Source organism: Microplitis demolitor, chromosome 5 (genome assembly GCF_026212275.2).
Source record: "Microplitis demolitor isolate Queensland-Clemson2020A chromosome 5, iyMicDemo2.1a, whole genome shotgun sequence".
Classification (NCBI taxonomy): Eukaryota; Metazoa; Arthropoda; class Insecta; order Hymenoptera; family Braconidae; genus Microplitis; species Microplitis demolitor.
This window is the reverse complement of record NC_068549.1, coordinates 37,501-50,000: the sequence shown is the minus strand read 5'-3', so window position 1 is coordinate 50,000 and position 12,500 is coordinate 37,501. Positions and strand designations below refer to the sequence as shown.

Sequence of the window (12,500 nt, the reverse complement as noted above, 5' to 3'; positions counted from 1 at the left end):
ATCCTGATTTGTTTTTAATTCAAAATTATTCGTTCGTTCTATTAATACCAGTGGGTTTTTACGTGTTAATTGATCATTTTCAGAATATTTTGATGATATATTAAATGAATTATCTAATTCATCACTATTATTATTATTATTATTATTATTATTATTATTATTATTATTATTATTACTACCGCTTCTGCTGCTAATACTACTACTACTACTACTACTACTACTACTACTACTACTACAATTATTAATGTTATTATTATTAAAGACACTAACACTTGCACTTGGATTATAACAATAATTATTATTTTTATTAACCTGTTCGGATTCAATTAATTCACAATCGTCTTTTGTTCTTAATTCATTATTATCATCAACTCGTGATAAAATAACCATTAACTCTTTTTGATTAACTGTTTCTTCTAATGATACTTTACTATTTTCAGTCAATAAACAATTACTAATTGAATCTTCAGTTACTATTACCTCTTCTGATTGCTTATTATTATTATTATTATTATTATTATTATTTTGTAAAATATTATTATTATCTGGTGTCAATGATATTTCACCGAGAGTACGTTCACGAAGACTCACAAGCACTGGAGACAATCTACGTACGTCATGTTTCAATTGTTTGGTTTCCTCATCCGATATCTCGAGGCTTAATATTGTCTTATCATTAGTAATAGGCACAAATTCATCTGGTAATTTAATAATATCTAATTCTTTATCATGTTCCTCATTTTCTTTTTTTTTTTCTGCAGCTATAGTTGCTGGTGTTTTTGTTGTTGTCGTTGTCAATTTATCTGTACACTTTACCTCTGTTTCATTTTTTTCAGATATATTTTTACTTATCAATATTAAACTATTGTCTATTAATTGATTATTATTATCATTATTACATGATATTAATTGGTTAAATTGAATTGAAGGATTTATTTGAGTATCCACCGTATTAATATCTTCTTGGGTTTCATTTTTAGTTTGGGCGCTATTTGTATCAGTTGTCATCAATGGTTTCATTCTTGATTATTTTATTTGATCTGAAAAAAAAAAAAAAAAAAAAAAAAAAAAAAAAAAAAAAAAAAAAAAAAAAAAAAGTTATTTTAAATACATTAATTATTAAAATTATTTTTATAATAAAATTATAATGAGGAGCAAAGGGGATCAATAAGTAACGCGCGTGCTAGTACAATGGCGCATACAAAAAAAATACAAATTATTTAATTATTAATATAAGAAATTATAATTACTAATAAATAATTTAAAAAATACCAGAGTCTTTGTGAAACTCAGTTTTAGCACATGCCAATATTTTCACACACATATTTATTTTGTTTGCGTAAATATAAGTAATAACATAAAAAAATAATAAAAATGGACTAAAAATTTTAATATTTTTAAATGAAAGAATTTGATTAACAATATTTAATATAAATGATTTGTATAATTATCATTATATAAAAATAGTTTAAGACAGTATAGAGTTAAAAAGAAAGCGCGTGGAACCCGTTGACCGGTTTGCGATTCGCGGTTCGCGTTAGAGTGAGCGTCGTTGCTCGTTGCGTCGTACAATCGTTGGCTTGGTAGTTTGGTACCTTGGTAGGCTTGGCATGCTTGGTAGTATAGGGGATATAGGGGGTATAGGGCGCAGCGTCACCTACTCTCTTTAGCTTTAGCTTTTCCTCATATTCCCCACTATCTATACTCTATACAACTCGTATTCAATATTATAAATATATATATCTTTTTATTTAAAAAAAAAAAAAAATGCAACGGGTCAGTCGCGGGCGTTGTGGGAGTCCTCCACTCTGTGTTGTCCTCTGTTCTATCTTTATTATACAGACATATAAATATATAAATTAGTGTTGAGAGATAAAATGTCATTTTTAAAAATATTTTCTAATATTTAAAAAATTACTTTTTAATTAACAATGAAACAAACAAACTTATTTATTTATATTTATTTTATAGATTGATCACTTATGAATACTATTTTATTGTAATCTTATGTCATTATATATATATATATTTTATGCTTTTGTGAGTACGAGCAGTTCAACGAACGAAAAAGCGTTTAGCACATGCGCGATCTTCTTACAAAATTGTATGTATATTATTCGCGCAAAATAAAAGAATCAACATACTTTTTTTACAAATACATTTTATTAAGTTATTTATTTATTTATGCGGAAAAGAAGTAACTATGAAAATAAATTAAAGTTGAAAAATATATAACAAAGAAAAATAAATTAATGAACAGTAGTTGTTTTTGTTAATATAAACAAGATAAAGAATTAAATACACTCGGTTTACGTTATTACTATCGTGTTTTTCCGCTTTTCAGCTCAAGGTACGATAAAAAAAGTTTCTTTTTTTTTTTTTAATTTTGCTTATAAGGTAGAGGAACTATGGAAGTATATAGTATTGTATATTGGGGTTTATAAACGAGATTGAGGGAGGTACAGAGTGGGATATCCAAGTTGTTCCATGTTGCTTCTATTCGAGCTGAGAGAAGAGAATCGATTCTACCATCTACTGCAGTATACATTAACATAGTATATATATATATATATATATATATATATATATATATATATATATATAGTAGTGTAGATTCTGTAGCAGTGCCTATTGAACCAATATGCGTTTAAATATTAAAAAATACACCGTGAATTTTGTTATATTTTAATCGATAATATTTAAACTTAGTAATTATTTTATTATTTAAATGATGACTATATATGTATTAACAAATTAATTAATTATGTCACAAAAGAATGTAGTAATAATAATGAAAATTAATATTATAAAAAAAAAAAAAAACAAGTTTATATTTATAGGTTTAATATAGTATTTACTTAATAAAAATTTGGTCATACTATGATAATGAGAATTTTTTGTGCAACAGAATTAACGAGTGAAAGGGAAAAATAAAAATATAAAGGAGCACGTGGGAGGTAAGGTATGGGATGCTCGTAAATTGTTTTTAGTTTTAATCATTTCAATGATTCCCCGCAAAGTTAATTATTTACTCTTGCTTGATCTACACATAATCTACATATGACTGCTCTATTAATAAACAATACATTTTTACTTTAAAAAATTATTTTAAAAGACGATTTATAATTTTAAAATAATAAAAAAAAAATTTAGAGCCCTCTGTTAACATTTGAGACGTCGATTAAAACTATTGATTTTAAATTTCTGATGTTAATAATATGCTTAAGAACGGTTATCAGATAATTTTATCCAAAGTTTTCTCTGAAATAAAAGCTCTAAACGCAAAATAAAGACACAGACCCGATGCTTTACTCTATGAACTAGCGAAATGGACTTTAATTTTTTGATAACTTGTATTTGTTTACGAGAAAAGCTTGGACAAAGTTCCCATTTACTGTGCAAGTGCAACAAAAATAGTACCGTTTATCCAGTTAAGTGCGAATAGAGAAACAAATGAAAACGCGTCTTAATATATTATAAGTATATAGATTGTTGAGCAACGTTATCTGTTTTATCTACATACTAAACATTATAAATTGGTGTATGTTATTATATGTCGTTATATTCTGAATATATTTTTTTTTTGTATTTTACAAATCTTTAATTAAATTTAGTCTCTTTATCTCTTTTTTTTTTTATCTTCGACCCGTGATGATGGAATATCGTTTAATTCTCATCTATGTATCCATAGAACTGATATTGTACATTATACGATAAAATTTAATAAACTGACGACAATTATTAAGTATTCATTTATTTTTTATATAGAGAGTGTGTGAAATGAAAGGAATTAAAAAGTTAAAGAGGGAAAGGAATCAATGTCGGTCGTCGTGGCAACTGGAAACTGGGAATTGGGAATTGGGAATTGGGAACTGGAGACTGAGAACCAGTGCTTGATGACCGATGATTTTCAATTAATTTAGCAAAAAATTTTTATTTGCTCTTTATTCCGTATCAAACTAAAATCTGTAACCTCAATAATAATATTACGGTATTTATATTACACCGTCTTTCTCTATCCCTACATTGTACTCTCTCATCTTTATTTATTTATTTTTCGTCTTTTCTTGTCTAGTTATTATATCTTTAACTGTTTTTTTCTAAGTTTTAAAATATTTTACTTACTCTCAATTATTAATATATTTTTACACTTGTTGTAACACACTCAAATCGTAGGTTAAAATCTATATTGTTATTAAGGAATTTATTCAAGTAAAAGCCAAACACAACATTAAATCGATTAAATTTATATACTGATTATAAAAATTATTTATTTAACTCAATAAAAACTTTAAATATCGATAAGCATTTATATAAATTTGTGACCACAATAGCTCGCGAAAAGATGAAAAAAAATCACTAATAAATTTTTTTTTTTTTTCCCTGCTGTAACTTGTAATTTTTTTTTATGACTAAAACTCCAATGAAAATTACTGTCTAATTTCCATATATTGAAATATATAAATAAAAAACTTAAAACTTGTAATAATTTTGGCGTTAAACAGACAACAGACAACAGACATGTATGTTTTTGGTATGTGTCTGTGTCCTCTTTTTTCTTGCACAATTAAAATTTACTCTCTTTATTTAACTATGTACAGATCGTAAAGGTATATAGAGAGTATAGCGAGTATAAGAAGTATAGCGACATATACTATGTATGTAGGTATGTATTTAACTATTGTCACTATCGTCACTGAGCGACACTACTGCTGACAACGTGACAACAACAACAACAACAACAACAACAACCAACAACATCGGCGTGACAGTAGTCCATTGTAAGCGACATCTATAACTATGATAATTTAAATGGCGGTTTATTTTTAAAAATTTAAAAAAACAAACACGACGAATAGAAGCATATGTACCATTAACATGTAATCACAGATAGACACATAACGATTTATAAATTAATATTGAGACATGAATATTCCTCAATTAAATTATTTTAAATTAAATTTCAGTACATATTTAATTTTTAAATTTAAATAATGTAAATAATGTAAGGTATACAAATTCAAAAAGTGATCGGGTACTGAGTCTTTTACCTTATATATTTTCAAATTTAAGTTTTTAGAGCAAGTCTAATTTAATTGTTGTAAATTTATTATTATTTAAATTCTTTTTTTCTTTTTTTTTTTAATATTTTCTCAATATTTGTCACTTGAGTTAAAATAAACAAATAAAATAAAATTACAAGTTGGTTAAATGTTAAAATCAGTTAAAGTTAAAAAGTTTGGTTAAATCACTCCTCCACCCTACACAAAATAATTTTAAACAAATCTTATATTTATTTTTTAAGTTTCGTAAATAAGCGTAAAAATTAATAATTAAAAAAAAAAATAGATAATTTTTATATAATCAAGTACTGGTACAAGTAACTCACCCTCAAAATATTATTATTTTCTTATCATTTTTATTTTTAAATTAATATATGGTATATATATTTATATACTACTACAAGTACAAGTCATCTTGAACCTCTCAAACTATACCTATTTACGATATCGAAACGAGTATATTTATTTATTTATTTTATCAATATACAGTTAGATTAATTTTTAGGTATAAAAATACATTTGCACAACACCAAAATAATGACAATTGTAGTGATAAAAATGATAAGGATAAGAAAGAGTTAATAAAAATCGTAGTTTAAACTTGTAAAAGTAGAGAGAAGATCACGATTCCACAATTCGACAATTCGATGATTCCACGATTGCAACGCACCAACTTGTCAATCTCTGGCAATCTTTGACATTTTGCACCAACCAGTAACCAGCAACCACAACTAATAACGTAATCCAACGCAATTACTGAATTACTCCAAATAAAAATCCAACAACAGCAACAACAACCACCGACAAATGACAATGCTGACAACTGCTGACAACTGCTGACAACTGCCAATTCCTGATATCCATTCGCTTTTTTTTTTTTTTTTTTTTTTTTTTTTTTTTTTCGAATAAACGCATAAATAATCATATTCAATTAGCTTCACTGTTAGGTTGCTTAAATATTCATATGCGCGAAAATTTCCACCAGGTTGTCAACATTGTCATGATTCACGATGATAAGATTATTCCTATCATCATAACCATCATGACAATTGCAATCATGATGGTATATATATATTATTCTATCTAAACTATTCAAGTCGGTAATAATAATTCCAAATTTATCACACAATTATTAAAAGTTATAAATTATTATCAGTTATCATTAATTCAAAAATTAATTAAAATTTTATTTTAACTTCCCGCTATTAAAATTAAAAAAAAAAAAAAAGCAAGTTATTGGTTTCGGTTGGATTTTAAAAAATCGAGTTTTTATAAAATCTTTACGTTTTTAGATCCTATAGAAAAAGCTATTCTAACTATTCTAGCTATTTTCAGATGAAAATCTGGCCGTGAGTGAGTGTAAATATTTTTTTTTACAATGATATCTTTGGCAGAAATCAACCAATTTGAGGAATCTTGGTGACAATCGAAATGCCTTACTAAGAACTTTAAGAGACTTTAGAAGTGATTTGATTTTGGAGTCGATTGGTCAAGTAGTTTACAAGTTATACAAAAAATAAATATTTAAAAAAAATTTTTTTTTCAGGTTTTTGTTGCATAACTCATAAATAGCTCGACCGATTTGTTTTAAAATTTGATATCATTTTAAAGTCTCAACAAGCTATATATATTCCAATTGCCGTACATCATCTGCAAATCGGTCGATTTTTTTTAAAAATATCGTTGGACAACAATTACTTTTTTTTTAAGTGAAATGTATGTCTTTTCGGTTCAATCGTTTTTTGTCCTCGTTTTCGAGTTATCTGAGCTCTCTGAGCTTAAAAACGGCGACAAGTATTATTGCTTTAATATTATATGGATGTTTTTGAAAACACTCTTTTTTATATATTTTTGACTTATTTTGCTCTAGCTTAATAATGCAATAAAACGCTAAAATATTTAAACATTCTCAAAATAAAAATATCTTATTTAAATTTTACATTGTAATTATTGATTTATTGATTTTTTTTATTTTTTATTAGCATTACAATTATTATTAATTCAATTATTTATTGATTTTCATATACTAGTCATCTTCATATTTTTTTACCCTATATATTATATAATAATACATGTATATTGTTAGTATCAATATATTTTAATATATTTGTTTGTAATTTAATAAATTAATATAAAATAATTGATTATTAAAATTTTTAAGTTATTTAAAATATAAATAAATATTCGCTTAATTACAAAATTAATCAATCAACCAATCGTTTCATCAATTGTTTATATATAATTGATGATTAGTCCATTATGCTCTTTGGCACTTGAAATATTTTTATCTGAGCGATTTTGCATTTGCACATTCACATACACACACACATACACATACTATAAATATAATCTATTAAATATTAGATATTATAATTATAAGATAATAAATATATTTTTATATATAGACTTTTGTTTTGTTTATATAAATTTATAATAATTAATAATTATATTTATTTATTGACGCATATGATTTTATTGTTAAAATCTTTACACGTATCACATGCTATATTGACTATCGTTTTCTTTCATCATTAACTGTCAGTAATTAAGTATAAATTATTATTTTAAAACTCAATTTTATTTCTGACAGTTAATTTATTTATTGCTTTATTTAAAATTATTATTTAGATAATTTAAATTTTATCATAATCATTTATTTAAAAAAAATTTTTTTTTTCAAATCTTAATTACTAGTACTTTCAATACTTTGAATTAATTTATTCAAGCAGACTTTATTCATTATTGTTATTAAATTAATTAATTGAAATAATGATTATAATTTAATTTTAATTTTTTCTTTCTCTCTTTTTTTTCTAAATAGAATTATGGAAACAGAAAATAAAAAAATACTTGTTCGTTAATTCTTAAGTTGACTCTGAACCAGTTATACTTATATCTGCAGTAGATACTGTTCTGTTATTTAGAGGACCAGCCGCATTTATTCCTGATGTATTTAATGCATGAAGACCTTGCAATTCTGGTACATCTTGAAATAGTTTACCTGGAAATCCTTGAAGTAAATCATATGAAACTGGCGTAGGGGGTAATGCCGTTGTATGTGCATGAGGCGATTGAAGTACTGCTATTACTCTTCTCAACTCTTCTAATGCGTTACCTATTTTATTTATTATTTTAATATATTAATCAGTCCAATAATATGTCTATATAATTAAAAAAAAAAAAAAAAGGTATTTATTAACATATTTATATATTTTCTATCGAAACCTCGTATCGTGTATACATATAAAATGTATAAAAAAGGTATATGATAAAATTTGCTGTGAGAAATTATTATATATACTTTTTTTTTTCATTTACTTGATATTATAAATAAATAAATAAAAAATTACCTTGCATAAGAATATAATTTTTAGCCAATAGTAATGTTGCGATTTTTGATAATTTTCTTACGGATGGGCTGTGAGCGTAAGGAATAACTGAACGTAATTCATCAAGCGCATCATTTAAATCATGCATTCTTCGACGCTCACGAGCATTTATATTCAATCTGACGCTTTTTCCTTGACGTGAACTTTTAGATTTTGGAGGACAATTTAAACGTGATCCTGTAGGTCTAATTAAATAATAATAATAATAATAATAATAATAATAATAATAATAATAATAATAAATAATAAATAATAAATAATAATATTTTATAAAATATCAAGTAAAGATGTTACCTTTCTTGATCAGGGCGATTTTCATCAGATGACAAAGCACTAGAAGAAGTATGTGGTTGTGGCTGTTGTTGAAAATAAAATCCTCCAAGACCTACTGTACCCAATGGAGTTCGTCGCCCATGATTTTGTGAATGATCAGACCCAGAGTAACCCGTTGAAGATACTGCTAGAGCTGGATGTGCTGCTGATGGTGGTGGTGGTGGTGGTGCTGAGTATCCAGCTATTGATTCCAATGATGCACCAGCATTTGATTGACTTTGCAGTTGATGCTTTCATTTTATTTATTTAAATAATATATTAATTTATTAATTTATTATATACTCATATTATAATAACAATTAACGATTAATAATATTTTTAAAAATAAAAATTCTTACACGATGTTCCCATGCCCATGGTGGATGTGTTGAACCACGCCATGTTCCTTGATTTAAATTATTATCCGCAAGTATATCACGACGATCATCTTCATCACCTGAACTGCTTTCACCGTCATAAGATCTCATAATATATTTATTATTATTTTCAATTTTTTAAAATAAATTTTATTATTTTAATATTTTTGGTCTATTATTTGACGCTAAATTTAAAAAATAATAATTATAATTATAAGTTAATTAATACAAATAAAAATATATTTTTTTTTTCTTTAAATTTTATTTATAAAATTATACTTACAAGTAAAACACAGAACTCGTTACAGGTATTCACAATATTAATTAAATTTTTTACGTTCCATAATGCCTATTATTTTTAACAAAAAAAAATTAGTAATTATATTAAATTTTTTTAACTAAGTAGTTATTTAAGTGATAAAGGACACACACACGACCACAGCCATTTTATTGAATCCCCTATCAAACTCATACAATCACTTCGATTAGTCTATAAATTTATATTATTTAATAATAAATAACTTTATAACAGTTGGCTTATTAACAAACAATTATTTAAAAATATATATAATATCTATTGATTAAAATATTATTTTAATCAATTAAAATAATAGTACATACCTACTTATCATCAAGTTTGTCCTGCGCCCGCGTGAACTTAAAAAAACTTCTTTCTCGCATCCCTTTCATTTAATTCTCTTTTTCATCTCTCCCACCACAAAATATCCTGGTCTTGGTTCTCGAGGTTCTTGGAATCCTAACTCTCCTAACTAAACTAAAGCTTTCAACAACCCCTAGAGCCCTACTGTGATTTTAATTCACATTTAATCCGAAAGATAGCGCCATAATAACCATTACTAAACAATATACCCTACTCTTTTTCTTTCTCTTTCTTCCTTTTTAGGGGATGCTGGATATGCTGGATACTGAATACTAGATACTAGATACTAGTTTTATATATGCATATTTATTATATTTATTTTATATATCTTTACTTTTTTAGACCAGTTTGTAGTGAACTATAGTATATTTTATAAACTTTTACTAATAATATTAATAATGATAATACCATTTTCAACAACAACAAAAAGCTTATTATGTATAAAAAAAATTATCTATACATATACACTGATATGCATTGATATTTTATTTTATTTTATTTTATTTATTTTTTTTTTTTTTATCTACGTTCAATACATTCATATAATCAACATATTACAGGAGAAATATATAATAGTAACTCTGCGAGTATTGTATAAGAAATACTACCATCAGAAGTGGACAAACCAAAAACAAAAGAATTTAATGCATCAACTAAAACTAAAAATACAAACGTTAAAAAAAATATATATACATATATACAAAACCTTACGACCTAATGAATATCTGATCTCTACATCTGATCTAATGGATGGACAAAATTATATACATGTATGAAAATAATCTTGTTTGCATACAGTCAAAAAAATGAGTAAGTTATAGTGTAAATACCATAAAAAGGTAATAAATTAAAGTGTATATAAATGTGTACACCTTTTTAACTGTTATACAACCGCCGTTATCATTTACACTGTATCGCTCGCCCCTGTTTTTCTCTCTTGTTCATTTCTTAAAAATTAATTTTATTTTTTATTTTTCAAGTAAATATTCAGAATAGCAGTCTTGTAAATTAAAAATCGAAATATATACACCAAAAAATAAGAAACTTGTTCAGAGCTTTATATATATACATATATAAAACCAAAGAGCCAACGACTTTTATTTTTATAAAAGTGTATATACGTTGGGGGTATACCGGCCCCATGCTTTTCGATATATAGATGAAGGGTAGAGGGGTATACCAGTAGAGAACAGTTACCATGACAACATTCTGCGGCTTACTTTAGCTCCCTCTCATTTCAACTGGATCAATACAGCATCATGAGCTTCTAGCTCCCGGACTAAACACACCCCTATCATTCTTTTTCTCCTTTATTCTCTTTCACTTTCTTCCACTCCTATTACTCGGTACAAAAAATTCTAAAACTTGGTGTTATATATATATATATATATAACACCGTTACTTCGCCACTCGGCATAATTCCCAATCTCGGACCTTGCAATTATCCTTATACTAACACCCTTCGCCTTCTTTCTCTTATTCTATCTATCTTAAATTTTTGTCTAGCAGATTTATATTCAATTTTACTGTTCTTCTCGTCTCTAGTTGTGTAGATTAAATTGTAACAAGACTAATGTCCATAAAAAATACCCGACAGTACTGGACACTAAAATAATTTGGATAGGGCTAAATTATTTGGAGATATATAGTTTTATATGCAATTACTTTTAAAAGATTGACTATATAATATACGTTATGCACTATTAACTATATCGTTATTTTTTATTTTTTTGTACACAAATTCTTAAGAATTTAATATTTAAATAATTAGTGTTATCCATTATATAATTTATTGATTAAGTAAAAAAATTACTTATAACTAATTATTAATATTTGTTAATTTAAATATTTTATTTCTTTAAATTATTTTATAATAATATATTGCTATATACTACTTTGTAAAAAAGAACTGTTAACTTTACATCGAAGATTTATATTTATCAATGGGAATAGTTAAATTTTTTAACAATCTCTAATAAAAAAAATCGTAAAATTATTTCATTACCAAGCTATAAATTGATAAAAAAAATAATTTAAAGTTAAGTTTAGATTCTTTACTTTGAATTTGCAAATTTTATTTTATTCTTTTAAAGATGAAATAATAAAAATCTCTGATAATTAATATAAACTCAAGTTCATTATCATAAAATATGGAAGAGAAATGAAAGTGCAGTAGATAAGAGCTTTTAAGAAAAAAGTACCTAGTGAAGATACCAATATAAGTAGTAGAAAAAGAAAATTAAACAGAACAAGAACTCAAGGAAAATAAAATATAAAAAGAAAATTAAAAAAATAAAAAAAAAAGAAGAAGAAGAAGATGAAGAAAGCGAAGAAGAAAAAGGGCTTGACGAGTCGGGGGTTGAAATTAAATAAAATTTGATCCAACAGAGACCCTGAAGCGGCCTCAAATGGCCGGGATCTGTTGGCGGTCACCATGGTTACGCAGTATTCCGCCCTGTGACGTCACGGCTCCATCGATTCGCAAGCCTCTTACTGTACCACGGACCCCTTCTCCCCACGCACTCCTGTTCAAGTCACCCCATTTAGTCTCGGTTATCACGACTGCGAATGCTCTCTGTGCTAAAACTGCGGGCCAACACCCCCGCAAAACTTATTTGCTTTCTCTTTTGTTTTCTCTCTCTCTCTCTCTCTCTCTTGAGCTCACGCTCTCTAATCTGTATGTCCGTGGACACACATT

The 12,500-nt window shown here is 26.1% G+C and overlaps 2 protein-coding genes across 4 annotated transcripts in view; both read right to left on the bottom strand.

Annotated features, from left to right (window-relative positions):
• The window catches only part of LOC103575254 (GATA zinc finger domain-containing protein 7), a 9,348-nt gene extending 3,882 nt beyond the window's left edge, over nt 1-5,466 (bottom strand). Inside the window, exons 1-2 of one of the 3 annotated variants that reach the window (XM_053739435.1) lie at nt 5,390-5,466; nt 1-1,040 (exon numbers count right to left, since the gene is read on the bottom strand). The exon at nt 1-1,040 is cut by the window's left edge and continues 628 nt beyond it. In XM_053739435.1, the coding sequence (XP_053595410.1) occupies nt 1-1,020 (1,020 nt within the window). In that variant the 5' untranslated portion in view covers nt 1,021-1,040; nt 5,390-5,466. Of the gene's footprint in view, nt 1,041-1,272; nt 1,572-4,125; nt 4,707-5,389 lie in introns of those variants that run through there. The other 2 variants (XM_053739432.1, XM_053739434.1) reach the window with 2 other exon arrangements.
• A 2,384-nt stretch (nt 5,467-7,850) lies between these two features.
• On the bottom strand, nt 7,851-9,872 carry LOC103575287 (class E basic helix-loop-helix protein 22). The gene is made up of 6 exons (XM_014441580.2): nt 9,763-9,872; nt 9,425-9,490; nt 9,124-9,326; nt 8,747-9,015; nt 8,414-8,637; nt 7,851-8,178 (listed from the first exon to the last, which is right to left on the bottom strand). Exons 3-6 carry the CDS (start codon nt 9,250-9,252, stop codon nt 7,928-7,930), a joined length of 873 nt encoding a protein of 290 aa, XP_014297066.1. The 5' UTR covers nt 9,253-9,326; nt 9,425-9,490; nt 9,763-9,872; the 3' UTR covers nt 7,851-7,927.
• Between the last annotated feature and the right edge of the window lie 2,628 nt (nt 9,873-12,500).